Source organism: Anser anser, assembly GCF_964211835.1.
Source record: "Anser anser genome assembly, chromosome: 3".
Classification (NCBI taxonomy): domain Eukaryota; kingdom Metazoa; phylum Chordata; class Aves; order Anseriformes; family Anatidae; genus Anser; species Anser anser.
In genome coordinates, this window is record NC_139722.1 from 73,463,711 (window position 1) to 73,489,702 (window position 25,992).

The 25,992-nt window shown below is 37.1% G+C and overlaps 1 protein-coding gene across 3 annotated transcripts in view; it reads right to left on the reverse strand.

Moving 5' to 3' along the window:
- Window positions 1–25,992, reverse strand: part of PRKN (parkin RBR E3 ubiquitin protein ligase) — a 758,368-nt gene that overhangs the window by 122,746 nt on the left and 609,630 nt on the right. For all 3 annotated transcript variants that reach the window (XM_083830275.1, XM_083830274.1, XM_083830276.1), the window contains one exon: window positions 8,584–8,645. In XM_083830275.1, the coding sequence (XP_083686401.1) occupies window positions 8,584–8,645 (62 nt within the window). The remainder of the gene's footprint in view (window positions 1–8,583; window positions 8,646–25,992) is intronic.

The window sequence follows — 25,992 nt, forward strand, 5'->3', positions numbered from 1 at the left end:
ATTTACTCCAAATTGCTAGTGCTAAGACAGCTAGACGTATACAAACAAGATATTCTTAAAACTTTTTTTTTTTTTTCCTGTCATGAACTTTCCCCTCAGTTTGTGGACTGACCCAGTTAACCCAAATTTATACTATTCATGGAATAAAATGTTGAGTAGAAAAAATTCCCAGCTCCACTTTTGGTATTTCAACCACATCACGAAGTTCCTTCATGCAAGCTTTGCTCATAAAGAGTTGTCAGAGCCTTTAGAAATGATTTTTATAAACGATTATAAATTATAGTATGACACAGACACGGAAGTTGAATAGCTGTAACCATTTATTCCCTGCTCCCCACTTTCCAGATTGGGATGGCATCCCTTGAGTGTTAGAATAGTACCAGGTTTTCAACCAGTGGAAATTCAATCATTTGATGTTGTAAATCAGGGGTAATATAATTGAAATCACTGGGCTGACAGAGGAATAAGACAGGTTTAACTATAGATTGCTGTATTTTAAGCTTCATTGAGATGTAGATATTAAGACAAACCTGAAATGCACCTGGATGAATAAAACCCTTGTGAAATACACTTTGTGAACACAATGCTTCCTTGCCATATTATTTAATTTGCAAGTTATGCTTTAATGTGACGTGATATTTTAATTTTGTGTTTATACTTTGGGCACAGTTTTTCTTTTTCTTTTTCTTTTTTTTTTTTTCCCCAAATCTAAAAGCATCTGCTCAGTAGTAGCCTCACAGGGAATTCTGGACAAAAGTTAAACAGGTAGATGTAAAGCCAAAATTTCTAATCTCTAAACAGTAATTTGATTACTTGTTTCTTTTAACTGTGTAACGGTCTCAGAGGAAAGAAAATCTACTTTCTGGAGTCAGATTGTTTTTACTGCTTATATAAATCAAATAACCATCTGTGTGTTTCAAAATTAGATTGTGGAGGCTATTAGTCCATAATGTAGACTAAGCACTTTATTTATATGTATTATACACATACAAAAATAAAATAAAATTAGTTACATAATGTAATTAGGCAACTTAATGTACAAAACCCTTAGCATACATTGGACTCATAGAAGTGCTTACAAAAAAAAGGCATCATGTTGATGACTTAAAATACAGTTAAAAAGAGATGGACTGATATGGTTGTCCAACCATTAGGTGGTTCATTGAACCACCCTTAGTTTATTTTTCCTGAGTTTCTGGGCTCCATTGCTGGTCAGGGAGGGGATGAGATGAACAAGTTCAGAACATCAGCTCCTTGTTCCCTCCAGAGCACTGAGTACCACAGAGAAGTCCAGAAAGAGAACCATCTTCCACAGGGCTGGAATTTGCCTGACTTTGGACAGTCATAGAAAGGTTGGTAAGGCAGTCTGAAGAAAACGTCTCAGATAAAAAACACATGACTGGATCAATGCAACACAATTTATGGACAAAATGAAACTAGAACAGAGAGGAGGAAAGAAATGGAAGACTGCAGTTTGCAGAATGATATGGAAGAAGGCACAAGGTGAGGAGAATGAAAAATAAAATACAGAGAATAGGACAGTGGAGAAGACTGTATAGGAAATCAGACTGAATATATGAGAGGCAATATGATGCAGTGAGGAAAGTTAACTAAGCACAGTGTATGGTTTGACACCATATTAAAAATCTATTGTAAATTTGTTATCTTCCAGCAGGTATTTGTGGGATCAGTCTGAATAGACTGAATGCTGGAGATTAACATTCAGTTCCTTCTGACCCTTGTGGAGCTTGAATCCACATTCCTTTGTCTCCTAAAGATGACAACCATCAAGTCTTGTAACAGATAATGTTGTAAATAGATACAACTGAGATTCTCTGAAGAAGACACTGTCTCAAAAGAATTCCACAATTCCACTTCTCAGGCCACAAGAGTAAATGTCTGCATAGTCCATGAAAGCAGATCAAAGTCACCCAAGGGATATATGTAGTTTCACCTGCTACGTCCACCTGAGACCCTGAATATTGGGATTCAGATTTTCTCTCTGAATTTAATAAAAACTGGGTGGAATAGAATTCCTTTTTTTTTAGAAACACATTTTTTATTGATAGTTTCTATAGAAAAGTAAACAACAGAAATTTGGTTCCTAAACAAAATGACTTTTTGTTTGTTTTTGACAGGAAAAGAATATCCTTTAAATTAGTTTTGACCACAAGTACTTCCTCCCTCATTCCGTCTCCATTTTTTATTTCAGCTATTGGACCAAAAAAAAATTACTCTCACTTCTCTAATGCACAGACAACATGGAGAGAAAGGATAAGAAAGTAGAGATGCCCTGTTTATGACAAGAACTCAAAGAGGATGAAGTTCTGGTAACCCAGAAGAGGCAAGGCTGAGGAACTCACATGGATTCTATTTACCTCTGAAGTTAGAGAAGGAGAGGGCTAGAAGACATGAAAACCAGATATAGCATAGAAAAAGAAGGGAGTCAAATCACTGGTCATATGAAATTGCAAGACTGCAATGTTTGCTGTGTAGTTCAGGCTATAGAAAAAGAAGGTGTAAGGAATGTAAGGAACATCAGAAGTTAAATGCAGTACTTCAGTTTTAGAGAGAGAGTGATAGGATAGTGATGACAAATCCAAAAAGTAAGCCAATTAAGACAGACAGAAATCAGACAGACATTGAATAGAAAATTTGAAGAAACTGAGAGATGCATCATTCGCATTGAGGTGGTAGCTGAAGTCAAGTGGGAAAGCACCCAGCTGTGGGAAAGTCTACTCATACAAACTTAAGAATACTTACAAAACAGCTTTGCTTTAGTAATTATGAACTGGAGAAATTATTCAGTGAAAATTTCTTTCTTTTTTTTTTAATTTTAATTTTAATTTTAATTTTTCTAACTTCATGTGAATTACTGAGAGGTGTCTGGTAGTTTTTTCACACATAGCTTCCAAAAATTCTTCACCCACAATTATTTCAGAAGCATTTTGTTGATCACATTTGGCATTTTCCAGCATTAAACTCAGATGACAAATTAGAACTGTCACGTGATGTTACTTTTTCTTGAATGGGTAGATATCACATCAATTAATTCAAGACTGACTTTACACTACTAATCTGTAACATATATTTAAAAAAGATCCTCCAGCAAATATTGCACGCAAAAAAAAACCAAACATGAGAACCTTCTCCTTGCCACACACACTTATTGCAAATTCCTTATAAAACCCAAATTAATGTTACACAATTTTTGTCTACACTGCATTCTTTTAGTACTAGATTCCCATATCTCCTAAGGTTACATCTCACAGCAAAAGCTAGCACAGTCCCACACCACCTTTGATAAGCATGGCAATGTGCATCTACAGATTTTCAAAACAGGATATTCCTTTGCCTAAGTTTCCCCCAACTCGCAAGGAAATGAGAAAAAAAAAAAAAGAGAGAGAGAGAGAGGGAAAAAAAATTGTCTCCATGCCAGCTTGCTCTGATTCCAGGGATATAAACACCCACAACATTTCTGAAGAGAAAGTGAGCAGTGCTATGAGCTGCTGTAACAGCTGATAGGAGAGATCTGTTAAAATTGATCATTCCCCTGTCAAAATATCAAGAAACTGGCCAATACATTCTGCAAAGTTGTCAGAGCAGATGATATAGCAGAGAAGCATAGCTATACATTACTTTGCAGCTTCTTTTCTTGCCACTAGCATGTCATCTGCTTCATCTGTTCTGTGACCTGTTGGGGGCACTCAGGTATAGCAGCAGACTGCTTTTGCAATTGTTTTCCCTTCCAGCCTTCAGATGTAGCTGCAATTTTATTCATGAATCACAATATTCCATTTAAACAATTAAACAAGGGTGGTTTTTTTTATCACTTTGGGAAGAAGAGAGAAGTTTCTCAGAGAGTCATTACGAGACTCCGTAAGAGTTCACTTGCTATGTGGGTATATTATAGTGCTTAAGTCTGAATTAAAGTGTTCTCTCTGCTGTCTCTGGCACTGGCTTGTTGAATTACCTGCCTTACACTGCATTTGGACAGAGCCCATATTTACTGCATCTTTAACATACTTTTTGTTAGCAGCTTGTACAATAACGACTCGTAGAATCATTTGCGTTTACTTGCAGGGGCAGCCAGGCTGACATGGCCAACAGCTACTGCAGAAGACTGTAACTTTTTTATATTGTGCTCTTTTTCAATAGTTCCCCAGTTAATAAATCTTTCATCCCAAAATCCTGAATGTATCTCAAGGTACCTATGAAGTGAAGCGGTTAGACAGCAGGTTGGACTGCATCCATTATGCTAGGAGAAAATTATGGATTAGGAATAGTGAGACTGAATTGCAAGAAAAAGCTCAACAGAGCTAAAGCCAGTTACAAGGCTTCAGGTTTTCCCCTTCCTGAGGCTGCATGGCCAGAAGAGTCTCTTTGCCTTATGCAGACTTTTGTGCACTGGGACTGTCTGTTAAAAGGTGTTCCAAAACAAACCAGTCAAAGCTGCTTTCTGAACTTTTAGTGCATCTTTTCCACTCGTATAATACTGTAGGAAACCAGAAACTGGGAAAAGATCCAAGACATGAAGAAGCCCTTTCATTTTCACCAGCTCCAGAAGTGGCTTACCTTTGGAGACTTTTCTAGGTCATACTCTCTGGCACCTTTTCAAAGTACCAAGTATCAAGTGGGGTAGCAATCTGTTGCTAAATGCATTTGTGTTGCATTTTAAAACAATTACTTTGGAAGCCAATTTTATGTGGTAAATTAGGTATCCAAAATGTGTATCATGTACCAGTGGGTCTTGTACTCTTCTATTTCACCACATAGACTATGATTACCTCTTTCCATAAAGTCTAAAAATAATTCCTTCTTTAAAAAACTATCTTGATGCCACCAATTAAACCTTAAAAGATAGACTTTCTGGCAATAATGAATGTCCTGTAATGCACATGCCTGAAGAAATAGGAGAAACGGGAAATTTACATGTCCTTGAGACTACTGAGATTTTAGACTATTTGGACAACAGTTTTATTATCATGGGACTTTTAGAAAATATTAGATTAATCAGCAACTCTTCACATTTCAAGTTAAATATAAAGCCTTTTTTTCTCAGTTTTCCTTTAGTGCTTACACTTAGATAAAGAAACAGTTTATTTGGATAGACAGATAGGTAGGCTGATACATTTTCCAGTGGTTTGATTGTATAAGCTTCTCAACACCTTTATCTCTTCATGATATCAATAAAAATTATATATGCTCACTATTTACATGAAACAAATATGCAGTAAAGACATGGTAGAGACCACTGCTTTGTATTAGAAACAGTTGATTGACTTTAATTTGACTGAAATTTGGTTGATGAAAGTAAGAGAGTTGATGAAGCAGACTTCTCTAAGACTGCTTTAACTGGAACTGCTTTAACTGGAACCTATGAGGACCTACACTGACAATGTCCATTTCAGACTAAAAGGTTCCTTCATTCTATTGGAGAGATATTTAGCTGACAGAAACTGGCTGCCTTTTGCTGTAAAAGCAATTTTTTAGTTTTGTTTTAGGGGCATGTGGTAGTTCTTTCTGAGTCACATTCATATGTTTGAGTTTATTTGTTTTTATGATGATCACTTATTACCTTGTGATAGAACAGAGGGAATTTGAAATTTAAAGGATCTAGACATTGAGGAATAGCAGATGTACTGGTGCTGTAGAGTGGCGGAAAGAAAAGATGCTGGGAATTTTTTGTTTTTCACTAATGAAAGGTATAATATGATTTAATGTTTGTAAGTGATTTGTAAACAAATAATGGATGTTTTTCTCAGCAATATACTCCAGTTTAAACAAGAATTAATCCAAGAAAGTCATGTAATGTGGATTCTAAAGGAGATCAGAAAAGATTATCACAATAGTCCATTCTGCTTTTATAATCCGGCCTTAAACACATAAGCATTTTAAAAATAAATCAAGTTTGGACATGTAGCAGTAACATGCCCCTATTATTTCTTGACTGTTGCTTGGATTTGAAGAAAATATACATAGACTAATAATGCTGAAATTTTAATTAATCTGAATAAAACAGGGTCATAATTAACTATGATTTTTCTTCTAACTAGAATGAATGATAACAGAACAAGACATTAAAATTTTTTTGAAAAGCAAATGCATAACTAAACACTTATGAGAAATAATCAGATAGTCATATGAATAAGGACTTTGCCCAAAATTCATTAAGATGTATTTTATTATTAATTTTTACCTTGTTTTTGCACCAGCTTCTCCCTAACTGTCAAACTGCATGTTAATTTCAAACAAGGGCTACTGTGGTCATCACTAAACTCATGGCAACAAAACTTTTGTGGGGAGAGAATGTAATTGCAATATGCTTCATGCTTTTGTCTGCTCACGGAATAATTCAAGTGGCATGGCAATGTTCACTAGTTGCAAAGACATTTATTAAGCCTGTAATGATAATCATTGTATCCGAATAACCTGTTAGTGTAGCTAGTTTCAGAGAAAGACAAATTTTTATAGGTCAGATCCATTTTGTAGAACAACTTTCCATCTGCATAGTTTTACGCTCCTAATGCACAGTGGCTAACATTTCTCATCTGTTTAGGTGTAGGCACTACAAAGAGGAGTAATTTCATTACAAAAGTCAGTAAAAATGGAAAAAATATTCTTAGTGGCAAAAATATAGTACTTCATAGCAAGGCTTTATTCATCAAACTCCTCCACTCTGTTCAAGACTTCTCTTATTATTGGACAGAAATTAATTGCCTTTTCCTTTAAGGTTCCTCGTGGTTTACATCATCTCACCTTTGAAGATCACATATATGACTGTATAATTTAATACTTTCTTAATGCAAAGATGTAGGTGAGTGGAATAAAGAAAGAAAGCATTCAGATTACAAAGGCAATCTTAAGTCTGACATTTCCTAATGTCTGAATTCTTGACTGGCACTCTTTACTCTTTTAGCTTTCATTTTTACGTCTATCACTTCCTTTTCTAAAAAGCAAACAGGAAAAAAAAAAGAAACACAAAATAAAGTTCATCAACTAAATTCTGTTGCTCTGCCAGTGGTTATTATCAAAGCTGGGATCTACGAGTCCATGCTCAGACCTCTACCAGCAGAGCTAACAAATTCTGCCTGGTTCAGCCCTCTCACTCCTACTGTCTCTTGGTTTATCTGTTTCTTAATTCACCTTCAAATCTCTGCTTTGCTCCCTCTCCTCCTAGCGCATTTATGTTCACCCCCTTGGGCAGCTCATTAAACACAGATCTTTTATTTACCAGTCCCTTCCAGCAAGTTTCTTTACCTTGTCCTTCCAGTTCTTGGTCCCAGCTTCTTGTCAGACTCTTATTCCTACCACGCTGGTTTCTACTTCTACCATATCTGACCAGACAGTCCCATCTCTCCAGGGTTCCAAGCTTCATCTTGCTCTGCCCTCCATTTGTCATCTGGTTCTCATCAGTCTTGCAGCCCCATCAAACCCAGTCTTAATTTCTTTTATTTCCTCTTCCTGAATCCTCAGTCTCATCAGATTCCTGCTTCCAGTCTTTCCTCTGTCCTACCCTGTTTTCTGTCTTTTTTTCCATTCCTGTGAGACAAACCCTCCCACACTCCCCTTCATGCTGCCTTCTTGTTGAGAAGCTGAGGACTTACGCATTTGATTTTTTTTAACAACTGAAGTGGGAGACTGGTGGAGAAAAACTGGAAATCTAGAAAATGTACCAGCAGTCCTACATGTAAGAAAAATATGCCTGTAGGAGAGTGAAATAGAAAGGTGGAGCAACAGGGTGTACTAGACAATATAATCTGCTCTAACGGCTAAGTGATCATGCTTTGAATTAACATTTAAGGACTTTCTCCTATCACAGCCTTCACATATCTTTGTGCAAGTCCCTTGGGGCTAGGTTCATTAACAGATGCAAATATTCTGATGTACAGCACACTAATGCTGACCTTTCATGTCCTTGGTCCCCAGTACCCACAGCAATTCTATGTTAGGCAGCTGGGCTTCATAACCAGTACATTAAGGAAGATACTTTAGGCAAGGACAACTTGAATTTCAGAAGCACTGAGTATTGAAAATTCAAACTTGCCTCTCAACATTTAAGGCTATTTTCTCAATATCTCCGTACATTGATTTTATTATTAATAAAATAGTAACTAAGACCATTTAATGAGTGTGGTAAAGCATACCTCACATGCTTTTGTAAGATCCCTCTATAGAAACAGTTTTGTCAGTGCAAAGCACAGATATTATGATGAATGAGAAACATATTTTTAAAAGAGATCAGAGGCCACAAAAAGACATGGACAATATCAAGTAGCTGTAAATATCAGTCCCTTAGTCAGATTGTTTGTCTATTTGCTGTTTTAGAGAGCCTGTTAACTGCTGTAGTCCAAAGCCGAAAAGCTGTGGCAGGTAGCAGATGTACCAATTAATAACCTGTCAAGGCTGATGGATAGAATGAAAAAAAAAATCTCACATATATCTCCTGTGTGTTTTTTCCCCCACATTTCAGGTCACTGGGGGTCATGAGACACACTTTGCATCCCTGGAGATAGACAAAACTGTCTCATTAGTGTCTATCTTTCATGACATTAAGATGCTGACTTTGAGATGCTAACTCACCTGTTCTTCTCCCAGAATCCTGAAGTGATGAAGCTCTTTAATCAAGGAATCTGGACAGCCAGCTGTTGGAAAGAAACAAAACCAGGCACTTTAGAGTTCCCTGCCAGTGTGGTTTCAGCTATAAAATACATAGACATAGAGAGGATAGAATATGCAGATTACATTAGATTTAGAAGATTAGGAAGATAAGCCATGGTTCTGTGGGCACCAGAATGCTGAAAACCATCCATCAAATAATCCCTTCACATTTCAGAGCACGCTACCAAGAATGCTTAGAAAGGTTATATTCCGTATATTTTAGCCCTTTCCCCAAAGGACTAGAATCAAAAGCAAGATGAAAAGGGCAGCACTGTCTGCCAGATAACGCCAACCCTTAGTGTAAGCCAACAAGCCTGTTAAAAGAGGTTCTTACATCAAAACCTTGGAGCTGCCCAAAGCTGAATTCTGATTTACACACCAGGTTTGGAGTCATCTCTAAGCATTGTATAGGCTTTTTCCAGTTCCCTGAAGGATTTCACAGGCTCTGCAGACCCCACAGATCACTTTACTTTTGGCTGTCACCAACATAATCCATTTCACACAGATGTAGTTGTCACCCACAGGTGCAATACACAAACCAACTACACATGCAGAAGAGAGATTTGCCAGAACTTTGCAGTCAGTTTAATGTTCAGTGGTTACAGCCTTTCACATCTGTACCAGCCAGAATGAAAGAGTATGTCTTGCTAGATGCTACACACTTTGCTGACCTGTTCAGACTATGGTAACCTTCCTGGTGATGAAATCCAAGCATGCTACTCAGTTTTGTACACTACTAGACTCATTTCTGGCAAGGGATAAAGGTGTTGTGAAAGTGACTGTGAAAGCAATCTGGGCTTTATTCTTCTTACCATAAATTGAAGCATCTGCTTGTGAACAGAGAAACTTCCTTAAAAGGGATTAAAAGCAGAGTTCTCCCCAGAATATGGGAAGAACTAAGATTTTTATCAACCTGCTTTTCTGCTGCTGTAACTACAAATGGTTACCTCTCACCCTTAATGACTCCTATTAAAAGAATGTAAATGAATTTGGAGGCAGTTGTCAGGAAATCTCCGTTAGCACTGTGGCTTCACTCAAAGGCAATGAGGCATGGCCTACATTTGCAACTCCTGCTGGCATAGCTGTGTTAGGGATACAAAGGGTCAAACCTTTATACTTGCAAGCAACATAACTAAAAAGGCAAAAATCCTGGTTTAGACACATTTGTAGTAGTACAAGTCTTTAAATGGTATAACTTTTTATACCCAGCAAGCTGATTTAAATGGTATTCTAAACAAATTCTCACTGGTAAATATTCTATCTCCATTCAGAGGAGGTACATGTGGAGAATGCACCATCAGCACAACTTCATCACCAATACACCCTTACTACTTCTTCTAGCATTATTTTTCTATCCATTTTCAGTGGGATTTCCATCTCCATCTTCCAGTTCATCTAAATCCTGAATGTATCAACTGCTCTGTCTTACTAAATCCTTGATCTTGGCCTGACTTGTAGCCCAGAGCAGTTGAATTCTCTGATTTTAGATCAGAAATCACTGCCTAAAATACAGCTCCTCTCTCCTACCCTCAAGATCCTATGTAATTATTACAAATTTTTCTTTATGTCACTTTTACTGAAATATCTGCATCGATTGTACACTGCTACAGGAATTTCTAACCACTGAGGATAACTGATTTTATATAATACTGTATGCTAATCTACAACAGATGCTAACTTTCTAACAATGGCTAAACTTTTTGCTTGTCACTGCTTCTTTCAGTCTTCATTGCTTTTTCTTCAACCAGTCTTTTTCCTCTCTTATCTTTCCCATTTTGTTGTTCACTAAATTCCTTAAGATTGGGAAGTTTCCCTTTTCTTGCCTAGCTTTTTTTTCTTCCTGCTCTCCTTGAAATCATATTTTTCAAACGTCTATTTCTCCCAGAAGTCCATCCCATTTTGCTCTCTTCTTGCACAATTTATGTAACCATCCTTATGTGAGCTGTTTACCTGTATTCTTTCTCCCATGTTAGAGACTGTTAACACTTTGGAACCAAGAATCTTTGTTAAAAATTGTGTAAAACATATATTAGCATACATATATATGTTTATTATCAGTGTTACTGGTTGTCTACTGACGTACCCTCTTCCCAACCGAGTATTTCTATGACCTATTTTTCAGACTTGCCCAATCCAGTTTTCAACCTTTTCATAGTCCAGACTGCAGATTACACAAGAGATCCTGAAGTCACTAACAAAGAAGGGATATAGCTTAAAAATCATGTCATTGCTGGCAAGTTGCACCCCAGCAACAATCAGTTCAGAAATGTCAAATTTGTGTGATATCAAATTGTATTGACAGACACTAACAATTTGCTGTCCTTTCAGAGCAATGATCAAACAACAGTTGGAGGAAAAAAATGGAAATAATGAAGACACATGTAAAATGATAAAAGAAGTAAGATAAAAATATCTTCCCTTCTTTTTGGATGTTTCTGGCTGTATTTCTGATATTTCAATTTTTTTCTTTTTTTTTTCTTTTTTTTCTTTTTTTTTTTTTTCTCCCCAGTTCTCTAAGCAGACCTTTGTAAAACATGCTTCAACACTGTGAACCATTTTTTACCAAATATCTGTGAGCTTTGAAAAAAGTCTTGGTTGATATTAAGTTCCTGCATTGTAACTAGAAACAAATTACCATTCCACAAATAAAAAGAGAAAATACATATTCTGTTGAAGAGCATTAAGAACCACTTTCCATGACACCTGCAAAAATACTCATATATTTGTCAACTTATACATGCATATGCAAACATACCTGGAAACCTGAAAATTACTACAAATTAAGCACAGCACTGGGTTCACTGACAAACTGTGCACACCAAATCTTAAAAGAAAAATGTATTTTCTGAGACTCTGATTTGCAACTTGCACTTGCCACATGAAATAAATAATCCACAATTTATAGATTTATGCTGTTTTGTGGAGAATACTTTGAGGATTAATTTTTATTGCCTTTGTAGAACAGAAATCCTTATATTTGAGAGCCTCAACAATTACTGAAACCTTCCATTTCTGCTTTCCCAATTATTATTTGAAAAAAAACACAGGCATACAAGAAATTTCAACACACACAGGCCAAAGTGTAGGAACATTTAAATAGAGAAGTCAACAACAATTATACATAAGAGTGCTACAAGTAAATGACCCAAAGGCATGCACAATTAACTGCCTTTAATCAGTAGCCAAAACTTGGGATTGAGGATATCTGTAGACTGATAAAATGACAGCTAAAGGGCTTATTAGTTCACTCTTTCAACTGACATTCAAACCTCTGTGTTTCATATGTTCTTGCCCACTACGGTTGTTACAGGTCTTTGTCTGCTGTGGAAGCAGAAAAAGGTGCAAGAACTATACAATTTACCCAAATCTTTTATATTTTATTTTATTTTATTTTATTTTATTTTATTTTATTTTATTTTATTTTATTTTATTTTATTTTATTTTATTTTTATACTGCTTTTTCCTCTGACTTAACTATATTGAACCTAGAGGAATAAGACCAATAAAATTAATGTGATGGTTTAGGAATGAGCCTGAGTCTAGGCAGGAAACTAAGTCATGAGAGGATGATACCCAGTTCAAAGCACCAGCAGCAGGCAGGAAACTAAGTCATGAGAGGATGATACCCAGTTCAAAGCACCAGCAGCTTTATAAACCCACTGCAAGCAATGTCTTTGGTTTATTTAAGTTTTAATTTATCACTTAAATTAAATTTAAGTATATTTTTTTTTTCTAAATGTTCTATCAGATACCAGATTATTTGTTTTAATCATTTTATTATTGCTTGATTCCCACATTGTATTATTATTTCACTCCAAATGCTGCACTTATGAATGATAGGTATACTTAAAATCACAGAAAATTATAACTATACATTTAAAAATTACATTGTGGTATTCTTTTCATAAAGATGTAAAGATATTTTTAATCTGTTCCTATAAGGAAATGTATCTCCATCAGAAGAATAAAAAAAGCAAAATTTAAGAAGGCTAGCTTAATGTAACCTAACATCATAAATCCTCTGATTTGAACTGCTCTGAACACACATTTTCAGCTACACTTGTAATTAAACTGTGATTCCAATGACCACCAATTTAATTACCCAAATCTTTGCATATTTTTTCTCAAACAGAATTACCTTCTGTTTTTGTTTTTACTTAAAATTATCACTTTGCATGACATGTTCTCCAGTAAGAAGGCAGAGGAAAACTTAAATCAACCCTTTAATATTGCATATACCGTAGAAATAAAAGCAAAAAAATGACTGCTGTTACAAATACAAATACTGACAGCCAATGTAAGCACTGGCACCTCCAGCCCTTCCTGTCCCTACCTGCCCCCAGGCCCAGGACCCCACAACAGCCCAGGGCCACCAGCCCCAGCCCCAGCAAGGCTGCAACAATGTCGGGCTTCAGCTCCTCACAGTCCTGCCCCAGTCTGGCCTTAGCCCATCCCTGTCCCCATGGATGTGCCAAGTGCTAGGGCTGGGACTGCCCCTGAGCTCCTGGTGGGGCAAGGGGACAGGACAGGCAGCCAGGCCCTGCCCTGACGGATCCATAGGCAGCCTCAACACCCCACAGGCCCTCACAGCGCCCAGGCAGCAAGAAATTCTGGACTATATAAATTTCCAAGAAGAGAAACAGACAAGCTGCACCAAACTGAAGTGCATGTTGATCATAAATTAATTATTTTTCACCTCCAGGGGTGAACTTTCTCCCCAGACACAGTGTCTTCATTAACTGTAATTACAAGCAGATACACCTTTCCTGTAGGATTATGCCCTACGTTTTAACTTCTACCATAGGTGTGTAGCATTATTTCCTTCTTTACATGTGAAGTTTCATCTTTCCCCAAATGGTATGGTTCAGTGAGATTCACTTCACTGCATTTGAGCAACTAAATAATAGTTATCGAGGGTTGATATATTCATTGCACAATTCCTTTTTAGTCAATCGAAGGAAAAATAAACCTTCAAAGGGTAATTCACCTTGTCTGAGATAGACCCAAAGGAGGAATCCATTTCTGTCCCTTGATCATGGAGTCTCAGACAACTAGGTAAGATACATGACTGACTCTTAGATTTTTAAGGTTAGATAAGATTAATTCCACCCAGTAACTCCAATCCAAATAATTTCTGCATGTGCTTCATGTAAAGCATATAGGTTTTCCTAGAATGTTTAGCTCCTTGAACTAAACTGAACACTTATATTATGAACTTCCATAACTTCCATTTTTCTCACTTAAAATTTATGCCTGCATTAACACTTGTTAATTCTAAAAAGTACGCATCCTTTTGTGAGCTCCGAACACAACCCTGTAAGCATATCTATCAGTGTCTTTCAAAGGACGTCTTTCCACAGTGCTAATTACTAAACCAAGCTTTCAACTGAAAAATGTTTCAAATACACGAGAATAACTGCTTCATGCTTAGAAAATTAATGGATGTGTGTCTGTTTTTCTGACTGCTCTGAGTAACACTGTGTTTGACGAGCACAAATATGAATAATGCTTCCTATTCAAAAAAGTATATGTAACAGAGATGAGGGATGTGTCCTGTGGCCTCCTGTGTGTGCACAGCAAGGGAAGGTAACGAGGGAAGCCTACAGCTCAGAGGTGCTTGTTATAAAGGGATTCCTTCCAGAGCACAGCCCCAGGCCAGCCCCTAGCTGTGGTGGGACACAGCAGCTCGGACCCCACGTGCAAATACAACACAGCACAGCCAGCTCTGCTCAGTAAGAGGCAAGCAGACCAACAAAAAGAGCCCAGCCCTGCACTGTGAGTGATAGTAACAGCAATGGTAAGTGGGTAATGTGAAGAGGGAGTCGGGAGAGACTGTCACACAACACAAAAAAGACTCACTGGCTTTGAAATCCCGTGATTAGTGTGCATTTGCTTGTTCTCTCATTTTCCCAGTCTCTTCCAACCTGTCCAACTAGTTGGAATATTGGTGGAAAAAAAACTTTATATTATCAGTGTCTCTTCCAGAGAAAAGCAATCCCATGCTGGTGACAGCTCTGCCACTCATTGGGAACAGACAATGATTTCAAAGTATGAAGTGACTTCATTGCATTTGTGTTAATTACATGGCTGGATGTCGTGAGTGACCTTTTCTCATTTTTGAAGTTATGTGAACAAGAACAAATACAAAACTAAGGAGACTGTCTGGAATGCACAAATATGTTACTAAAAAGAGAAAAATATTACACAGAATATCAAGTACATAGTTTACAGAACATAAGCACATAAGCCTATGTTTGGAATATTGCTTGTGCATTGTGAAAGGTATAGAAATGTCTTCTCACTAAATCCTCAAAAGTGTGTCATTATAACCATTTTCCAGATTTTTTATTTATTTATTTTTTAACAATCTTAATGAGCAATACTTTTTTAAATAGTAAGCCACTGGCTTTTTTCTCTTTTAAGTGTTACCTAGATCATTTTTGTATGTAACCAAACTTAAAGCTTTGGTATCATCTTTTGTATAAGAAGGGTTTAATTTTTAAAGAAAGGAAGGTGACAAAACTGTTCTGTGAATAATATGTCATCTCCGGGACTAAGCCTTACAGCTGCAGGTCTTAAAATGCATGGTTTTCATGTGGGCACACAACTTTATCTGTAAGATAAATTGTTGCTAACCAGCATTAATCGTAAAATCACTAGTCTGGCTCAGGACCCTCTCCTGAAATCAGCTTGTAATCTCTACGTTTACCTTTTGATTTATTATTAACAAAATGTCTTATTTATCTACCTTCTGAATTCTCGATGTTGATCACGTATTCGAACCCTATTGTCAAACTGAAATTCTCAGACCCATTACTTTGGGTGCACTCACACTTTTCCTTCCCATACCTATTTTGATGATCTATTGTGATTGGGATGGGTTCACTCATAGAACATTTTTCCCCAAGAAAGAAAACTAAATGACTTCTGCTTCAATGGATGGACAGTGGTTGTTTCCTTGCCTAAATATGTGCTTATCTACAGGAATCAAAACTCTTCTCAGACAGTATAATATGTCTTAGCTATAGAAATATCTCAAAATGCTACAAGAAGCATTCAGACTGTTGGACACACTAAAACATCGGATGATTTATTTTTTTTGTAAATACGCTGTTGACTGCAGAGATTAATCTGGAGACCACCCTTTAATACCCAAATATCTGATACTGTTCACGTTACAGTTGGTGAAAGAAATAATATTAAAAACAAAAAATTGCAGTAAAAAATTACATGGGGTTCTTTGATTGTGCTCATGCCATTTTGATAACATCAGTTTCCAGATTATATTTTTCTGTACAGTAATCTAGATAAGTAGACAGCAAGGTAAAATAAATGTGTACCTGAAAGGAGTTAGTGTTTAAATAATATAGATTCATTCAGAAAAAAATATATATATAACAGGAGAAATTTTTAAAAGCAATGAAAATCGACTCTTGCCTTTTCGATGTCAACAAGCATATATTTAGTTTACAAAGCTCAGCTCTGCCACTGGGTGATCTTAAATTAGAGGGCACAACAAGCAATACTTGCATTTAACTTCACATACCCACAGGTCAACATGGTGAAAATCTTTCTTGTAGGTTGTTTGAAGTCTCTGTAAAACTAGGTAGAGCAGTTCTTTAACTCAAACAAACTAGCATAGTAACAATTAAGTCAATGGTGCTTACATGTGTTCACACTAGCAAAAAAATTAAATGAAATGTAATACTTTGTTAAAAAGACTGTGTGCCAATAAAGGCACAATAAAAGATCAAGTTCCCCCATTTGCAAAGCTTAATCTGCAAAAAGAAATCTGCTTGCTTGCCTTTTTTTTTTTTTTTTTTTAATTTAAGGATTAAATACCCTTTTCTCCTGATTAATAGTCCTGTCAAACAGTATTATGGTCATTTTCTTTTGTACTCACTGGCTTTTCCAACAGTAGAATTCAGCAAAAAGATTGATACTTTATTTTGCCATCAAAATGGTTACTAAAGCTAATATTCAAGAATATTTCATGAAAACTTGATTGTCAAGACAGAAAATCTGACAGATATCAGAGATGGTATTTGCCCAGCTGAACAGGCTACATTTTTGTTTTATGTGTTTCTTAATTTCAAATCATCTGGAGATGCAAAAACTATTCTTGCTCTCCTGAAGTACTTGTGCAAAAAAAATCTGCAAAACAACTGCAACAGAGATCAGAAAGAATCATATAAAGTTTGACTACTGGTAGCAAATAGAGCATCTCAGATGGATTAGAGAGATTTTTGTTGGCCTGGGTTCCTCACACTGCATAGAGCTCTGGCTTTTACTGTGCTACTACTCACTGTTTTTTTAATGATGCTTTAAAGCCAAATGACTAGAAGTAATGAACCACGTTAGCCATTTCCTCCCAGAGTCTTTCTTTAAATCTTTAAAATATCAGCAGGAATATTGACCACTTCAGTTTAGAACCTGCTTGCTTGTTTGCTTTTTGCATAAGACAATACTTAAACCAGACTTGAACAAGTGATGTTTGCTCACATCAGCATTCAAACCCTGAATTGTACTGAGCTGCATAACACCAGCATGCCAGTGACTGATATCTTTGGCAGTTTTCAGTGTATGTTGTACCACTATATGATAAACTGTCAAAAGAGTCCATTCGAGGGGCAGAATTTCCTGAGAAGGAAATTCAGTGTTGCACAAGAGATTGACTTCATGGTGACCATGCGATAGTGCACACTTGTTTAACCAATAGTCTGTACCATCTGGTTGTTCAATTTTCCAATTTAAATTATAGGCATAAATTCATTCATGCAATTCTCCGTGAAGTCGGTGAGTCAATACTAAACTTGTGCAACAAAATAAAATCCATTCTATCTATATGTAATGAGAAACTCAACAAGGACCTTTGCTGTTCAAAGACAGCTGCTCCAGAAAAGGAAGTAGACTTCCTTCTTTTAACACAAATACTGTCTTTTGTCAAACTGAAGTAAAATTTTAAGGAGCAACATATTTTTTTTCTTTCTTTCTTTCTTGTTTTTTTTTAAATGCTACTTAATTCGCAAAAGTTACTCCTACAATTTCTTCAGAACATCAAAGAGTCAGAAAATCAACAAGTCTAAGGCTTCTAACATAACTCAGGAGATTTTTTTCTTTTAGTTGAGATACAACAGAGCTGCTCTAAACTCCTTTTGGAAGGCACAATACCTTCTGCCATATAAACCTTGGTAGCAGAAATCTCATTGTAGAGATCTGGGCTGAAAGGAACTCTTCAGTCATGACATACTAGGTTTTTAGCTCAATCAGCTCGATTCATGAAAGGTTTTCTCATCTTTTATTCAAAAAGTAGTTGAAATCTCCAAAGCAAACTCTGTTCTCTCAAATTCCCACCTTCATGCTGGCACTGGCCTTTGATGATGATCCATCCTTTTAAGAAGGCAAGTGAGAGGTCAGGAGCTTTCAGCATGAGGTAGAGACTTTATAAGATAGGATATTGTCTTCTCGGGGAAAACCCTACTATTCCTGAATAAAAGTCAACACAAAGAAAAAAAAGAAAAGAAAGAAAGAAAGAAAAAAAAAATAAACTCAAAGAATTCCATTTGCCAGCTGCTGAAGGGCAAGTCTTGAAAAGACTGTCAATCCTGAATGCCAGAATTAAACAGGTGCAATACAGAAAATACTAAAAGGTTTCTAAGCTGAAATTAAACCAATGTTCACCCAGGCATTTTCCAGCTGATAGCTTGATAGTCGAAGTATATTGTAAAGCCCTCGTGCTGAGAATCAGACTCGGAGAGTAAATATTTCTTCTATTCTCCCTTAGAAGTTGAAATAAGAAAACTATCTTCCTATAATTTGGGGAATGACAGATAGAAAGAACAGTTTCAGCAATTCTCACTGCAGTAAACTCCCCTCCCACTCATATTTTACCAAGTGAGTTACTATACACGCTATATAATGTAGAATAAGCCATTGTACCATCCAGAAAGTTGTGGCCAGATGCCAGAGAACAAACACAGCTTTCCATCTCCTTAATTAGAAAATAGTGTTAAATGATATTAAAATGCTATTTTTAAAGGTCATTTTCTGTCCACTGTAGAGGAAAATCAATATGCCAAGCTCAAAATATATCTGACAGTAAATACGAGATGAACACATGTAGGTATCATTCTCTTACTCACAAATGCATAAGCATGCACAAAATTACTACCGGAGAAAGGAGAATGGCAAACAATATTTGGTGACCCAGAAACAGCAATGCTTTCTCTTTCTATTTTTGGATTTCTTTTTATTTTCCCAGGGATATGGCGTCATTCTCTACAAACACTATATAAAAAATGCTATTCCTTTACTCTGTGTAGCATTTATAAGACTTCAACATCAGCCTTTCTCTGAGAGCTTAGACAAATATTTAAATTGCTACATAAATGACTCAGACTACAAGGAAAGCCCAGGCTACTCTAAAAATAAATGTTCATGGACAATAAACCCATCCAACCAAAAGAGAATTCTAAAAAGCCATGGAATATATTATATCTCACTGAATAGAACAAACGTATCTGGAGAAATGGTTATGATTTTCTCTCTTTCGTAGTGTTTTCATGACAGAAAATCATTTCAAGAATATTTAAGAATGAAGCAATCGTCTAAAAGTGACCTGCAGTCTTGTAACAGAGTTGAAATTTTAATTGTTGCCTAATTGTAGTATTTTTCTTCCTCCTCAGCACCAGCAATACATGTACATCTTATTGCTCTCTGTGATGGAATATGGCGAAGTTCCACTTCTGAAATGAGGATGGTTTTGCATTTCACCTTAATCAGATCAAATTAGGGCAGGTGGTAACCCTGCAGGCAACACAATTATGAAAAATGCCTGTGTTCAAGACAAACTGTCCTTCCAGTCTTGAGGTCTAATAGGACATCATAGTACAATCTTTTTACATTTTACTGGCAGCTCAGAACACAGAAGTCCCCAGAGGGGGTTATAAGCAGCTCTCATTTTGTCTGCGCAAATCCAGACAAATACATACACTTTTCAATATTCACTCTAAATAAGAGGTAGAACGTTCCTGTGAGTGCAAAAGACGGTGTGGAATAAAATCTAAAATTATATACAGGAAGAAAGAAATTAAGTCACTCTCTAGTCAGGTCTAATTCTAATTCTAATAACATTGTGTGAGACATGTTAATCCTGCATTAGAGTCATTCGTGTTTCTACTATAAAAAAATCTGACAGGCAGGCATAAATACAGGGGTTCAGGCTATCTTTTTGTCTAACAAAAAAGAATTGGAATGACCTGAGTGCTTCCCCAAAGATAGAGAATTAAGGATTTTTCTGATATTATATTGATAAACTGGCCCTATTCTTGAGCAGACCAATAGCTGGCAAAACACATTTGAAATGAGCTGAAAATTTAATGCAAAATTCCATTCTACGTTAAAGGGATAATACAGCCAGGTTCATTTAGAATATTACTCCTCTGAAGACACCCCAAGCACCACAATAACAAATGTTATATCAAACATGCACTCAGCAACAAATGCAATATGAGTCTCTGTGAGGCAATTTTTCAGTATGTCAGAATTATAATATCACTCCATGGAAACAAATTAAGCAGCACAAGCTCGGCTGTTGGGATCACTTTATTAGCAATGCAGTGTTTTCTCATAAAGAATGCTTTGCTGTGGATCTGTCCATGAACATCAAAGATGGCCAATCCATTTTTATGACGCACAACTTATTATTTGCCTATGAAATAAACAAAACACTTTAACATCCGGCTCTCTTTCTGCAACACTTCAAAAATAATACTGAGAATAGAAAAAAAAAAAAAAAACAAAACTGATCATTTTTACTCTAGAGCTGAAGTCCAGTCCAGTGGTTTTTTTTTTTGTTTGTTTGTTTGTTTGTTTTTCCATCAAGACGAATAAACGTTTTAATCACTAGGGTAAAACCAGCAAACTAATACCAGTGAAGGAATGCTGAACAACTTCTGCCTGGTAGAAGAATATCTATTTTTAAATACCCACACAGTTCTGCAAAATATTGAAAAATATTCTGTTCTGGCTAGTCACCATGCTGATACACGAATTGACTGGATTTTGTCCCTCTTATAAGGAGAGAACACAATCCTTGCTAGGTACTTTTCTGCCAGCTGGGTGCTGTCGCGATGGATAGGCCCCACTGGGATCTTGTGATAGCTCAAAGGCTGCTGCTCTCGCTCCGTGGCCATCAACGTCCAAGGGTGTTACAATCTATCCCAAGATCAATGGCTGCAGTGGACTAGGAACGTGAGGGAAGATAGATACGCTGCTATGTAGAGGGAAGGACAAAACCCCCATAGCTGTGTTATGCCATCACAGGCTCATCAGCATGCTGAAGTGAATTAGTGCAAGCAATTTCATGAGATTACGCTAGCAATTTAGTACAGAACAGCTGCCACACCACACTGGAGGATACTCCTTCTAGTCTTTACTTACATGGCCACAAATAACTTCTGAGTTAATCCAGAGCAACAGCATGCATTTTTTATCTTTACCACCTTAAACAGAGATATGCTATGCCTTGTAAGTAGGTGGTTTTGTCTGACTTTTTTTAAACTCACCAATACTTCCCTTATGACAAAAGTCCAGTATATCCTCATTGAATTAGACAATCTATATGACAGTATTTCCCCTAATATTTGAATTACTGGGCCCATATCTAGATCATGCACATTTTTTCCCTCTGCTACACTTTTTATCTGTATTCTTTCAACAGTGCACTGTTTCTAAGCTGTGAGCCTGAATCCAGAATAAACAGGTAGAGGACCACATCTCCTACCTCACTAACTGCAAGTGTGAAACCAGGAGGGTACAGAGCCAAGCTGCAGAGGGTTTCTTGGGTTGTGTCTTTTTTTCTCCTCTCCTTGGTACAGGTATGGCTGTATCATTCATTTCCAATCAGGAAAAAATAAATAAAAATTTATAACTGGTAGGATTCTAGATTCACATAGCTTGGCACTATGACTGCTGACCTAGACACTGGAGAATCTCTGACCTTGATGCAAACATTGAAGCAGCCTGATAAACCAAGTCAGAAAAGGTGTCATCCCCGGAATCCCCTCTCCCCTGCCCCCTCCCTGTCTCCATAATCCCCAGAAGCTCAGGCATGAATCTCCTTACTTTTTTTCTTTCCTTTTGCAAAATAGAAAGTCAAGTTATTGAAACTAACCATAAGGTTCAGATTTTTTTCTTTCCCCAGGTCATTAAAACGCTCACTTGACTTTGCTTCATTTCAGTAGATCATTGAGTTGCAGTTGTAAAAAATAACAACACTAGGTCTCACCATGTGTATACTTACCTTCTGACACCATGTTAACCATTTTTTCTGTAGAGTACTTCTGAGCAGTTATTTATATGTTAAGTACTGAACTCTGTATCACTTCTGCCTTTCAGTATTATGTTGCTTGCTATGTATTTTCCACTTGTGCCTGTTATGTCATGGATCAGAAATTCATTCCTTCTACAAAGATGCCTAGCTCCAGAATACCGCCATGCGTGAAATTTCAGAAAGAGACATTTTTTTCCTGACTGAGGATGACTGAATAAAAGTATGCATAAAAGCTAAAAGCCCTTAGAATTATTTGGAGGGGAAACAAAACATCCCTTAACCATCAAATCAGCTGGAAATTCTTCATACTGCTCTTCTGTACCAATTCCTGTAGGATTTACTTTCTATTGTAGCTCAGCTCCTGTCTGCTTCAGGAAAAAAAGATTGCCGCTTATGATAAATGATTCTGTATGGCAGGATTTAGACTAAGGCTACAGAAAACTATATTTAACAAGACTATCTGATTCTTTTTTAAGGATCAATAATTTATTTATAGGAAGGGGCCTCAAAGGTTAATTTCTAGTGCTTTGCTCACGAAGCTATCCAGCACTCAAACGACTTGTAGGAGACATACAATCAGAGCTGGCTAATCCGCATCAGCTTGTTTAAAAAAATTGTCAGATTAACAAATCAATGATACTTACACACTACAAAATTGGTTTCCACTTAAAAGCTGACTGGATTTACACAGTTTACATGCAGCATAAATCCTGTTTTCATGTAATTTAGCAGGGATTCCAGGCAAAGTGATTCTCCTGTCTCTTGTCAATTTACAAGACACCAACCGGCCAGCAGAAATCCTATTGCAGTTTGATGGATGTCTATTGAGGGAAACAGGGGAAGAGAGAAAAAAGAGCAAAGCAGGATTTTTGATGCTTGGCTGCAGATTGCTGTCACTGATCATTTTCCTATCCCTGCTTCCACAGCTAACTGTGACTTTCTATTTAGAGAGCTTTTCCCTGCCTTACCGGTTACGCCAAGAAGTATGCCTTGCCTAACTTGTGACATGTTGATGCTACATTCACGGAACAAGGCTTGTTACTCATTTTCCCATTCTAATTCTGCTCCCACCTGTTGCAGTCATTGTAAAAGAGACAACAGTGTGGCTGCCATCAAGCAGGCTGCGTCATTGAGTGCAAAAGTAACTTTGCTCTAGTGAATTTTTTGGTATGGGTATGCACATCTCCCTTCTCTCTCTTTCTCTCCTTTTCTTTCCCTTTTATGAAGCATTACCTAGTTTTATTTTTACTTCTTCTAACTTTTGGAATTTGATGGAGAGTGGGTTGTGGGAACACTACACACTTGAGATCATTAGGACTATATCCACCTTCACCGGGATGGTAACAAATCAACTTACAAAACATGTGAAAGGTACAATGATATTTTTTTTGTGTGTGCAATGGCCATGGAATTAGAAGAGCTGTGATATAAAACTGATTCAGGTGACAGGTGCTTAATCAACTGACTCTTCAACAACACTAATAATAGTTTCCTAACTTCTTTCTGCACCTGGAAAATACGATCTGAAGACAAACATAAATATTTGCAATAAAAAAATACACCACAGTGTCAGTTTGTATTGTTTCAGTTTTGTGTCTACAGATACAACTGAACTGAAGGTTATTGTTAACATTTAAAGACAGACTGTGCATAATCTTAGAGGACGTGACATTTTTATGTTTCAGGCTAATACTTTGTGCCTTTATTGTTCAGGAGAGTCTCATGTAGGAAAGTAAGCTAATGTCAACAACTATCTCAATATTAAATAGATAAATAAATAAGTAGAGACAAAGGAAAACATGATGGAAATGGCTGAAATAAGTGGCATGTACACACTACAGCAAACAATTTGAGTACGGTGCTGAGCACTGTTCTAATTTGGCCCAATCTACTACAACCAATTACTCCTGCCTCAGAGACTCCTTATCTTAGATTTTCCAAGCCAGCTAGCCTCTATTTCTTGATAAAAGACACAGCAGTATTTCAGAAAATTGCACATTAGATAAAGAAGAAACCCAGTGTTAAAAATAATTGCCTGCCTTTTTTTTTTTTTTTTTTCCCTAGCTGAGCCAATCCTCCATCCAAATAGTTGAAAAGCTAGATACCTTCAAAGTTATGTCTCACTAATCCGTCTGTGTTGGCCACAAAAATAATAGGCTTGACAATATTGTAGAACTGTTGCTCTTAGCATTACTGTCTGCTAGAAAAAGCTGGGAAAATAATCTTTGAGAGGTCAGCAAGAGCTAAAAAAGATTGGATCAAATTGTGCCCTCCATAATACAGGCCGGACATAACACACACTTGTGACACAGATGTGACACTGAGCTCCACAATGCATGGAAGGTAGAAATCATCCAGCCCTGCTTTCTTCTTCTTCGGGGGAAGAAAAGATATTTCTGGTCTGGGAGAAGCTGGAGGAAGCAGTAAGTACTACAGCTGAACAAATGTATGGGACCTAACAACAAGTCCATCTCTCTCAGGATCCTGAGTCTGGCACAGGCCAATAGCAGATGCTATGAGAAAAGCATAAGAAACAAGAAAAGAGTTAAATATCTGTGTATACTACCCTTACCTGCAGACTGTAGTTTAGGGACGTCCTGAGATAGAGGATCCTCTTACCTAGCCACTCTTGGGACTCCTCCATTAATTTGTCTAGGCACTTTGGGAAGCCTGAATAATTTTGGTCTCTATAGTATTCTCAAGCAATATATTCCACAGCTTTAACTCACTGTGGGTGAGCTTCCTCTGTTTCCTTTATACCTGCTGCTTCATAATTGTATGTGTATCTCTAGTTCTTACTTCATAAGAATGGATAAATCCCCAGTGATCTTCTCCATTCCTCTCATGATTTTAGAAATCTCCATCACATCTCCATTCAGATATCCCTTGCCAGAACAGAAAAATAAGTATCTCAATGTACAGAAACCATTCCATGCCTTTACTCACCATTGTCATCTAATGTTTTAATTAATAGTTAGCATGTTCTTTTAGACATGCAATAACCAAAACTGCACTTGGTCAGTGCAGAGCAGGGTGTGCTTTATAATAGAGAAATAACATTTTGTCATTAGCTCTTCCTATTACATCCTAAGGTCTTCACTGCCCTTATGGCTTCTACTAACTGCCGAGATGTTATTTCCAGAGGACCATCCAGAAAGGATTAAAAGTAGTAGCAGGTGAAATGTAGCAGATGAGAGACCAGTGCCATCTGGCTTGCCCTTTACCCTTGTAAATTCTAGGTGATGCTACCCCTCTTTCTTAAGAACCCTTACTGGAAAGTGTTCAAATAAGCTAGCAGTGTCACGCTGACAGCTCTACACTGAATCAGTTTTCTACTCCATCCTTGCTCTTGAGCTTTGCTGAAGTGTTGTAGCCAAGTCTGGGCCATAGTCATGCACCCCATCAACCTGGATCCTGAATGTCTAACTTGCCTTCATGACTCCACCTTAGCTTGCCCCAGCACTGAGACTTGCCAGTGATTTCAGGGCCATGGCTGACCCCACGGGATGTGTCCCATTGGCACAGCATGGTATGGCACAGCCAGGCTCACTGCCACCCCACGGTCAGCCCACTTTGCACCTCCTGACAGTAAGTAGTCATTGCACAAGACTGCAAAACCACCTACACAATCTCCAAGGACTTAGGACTCTTTAAACTGTGGCATGGGGTATTAGAGATGAAAACAAAATGGACAAAAATCTGATAATTGGGAACTAACACATGAAAACGAACAACTAAAAGCTGAACAAACAAAATACCAAGATAGCATACAAACAGAAAGAACAAAGAAAACTACCATCAGTCCCCTCCTTTTCATCTTCTGAAGAATAAATACTTCTCAAACAGCACTATATTCTCTCTGTAATAAGTAGCCTTGTAATTTTCATTACAAAGATCATGCAATAACAAGAAAATTACAAGGATCATTTTATTTTCTGACAGATTAAATGATACAGGATTGGAAATTCAGTGCTAGACAATGACTGATGTTTAGTGGA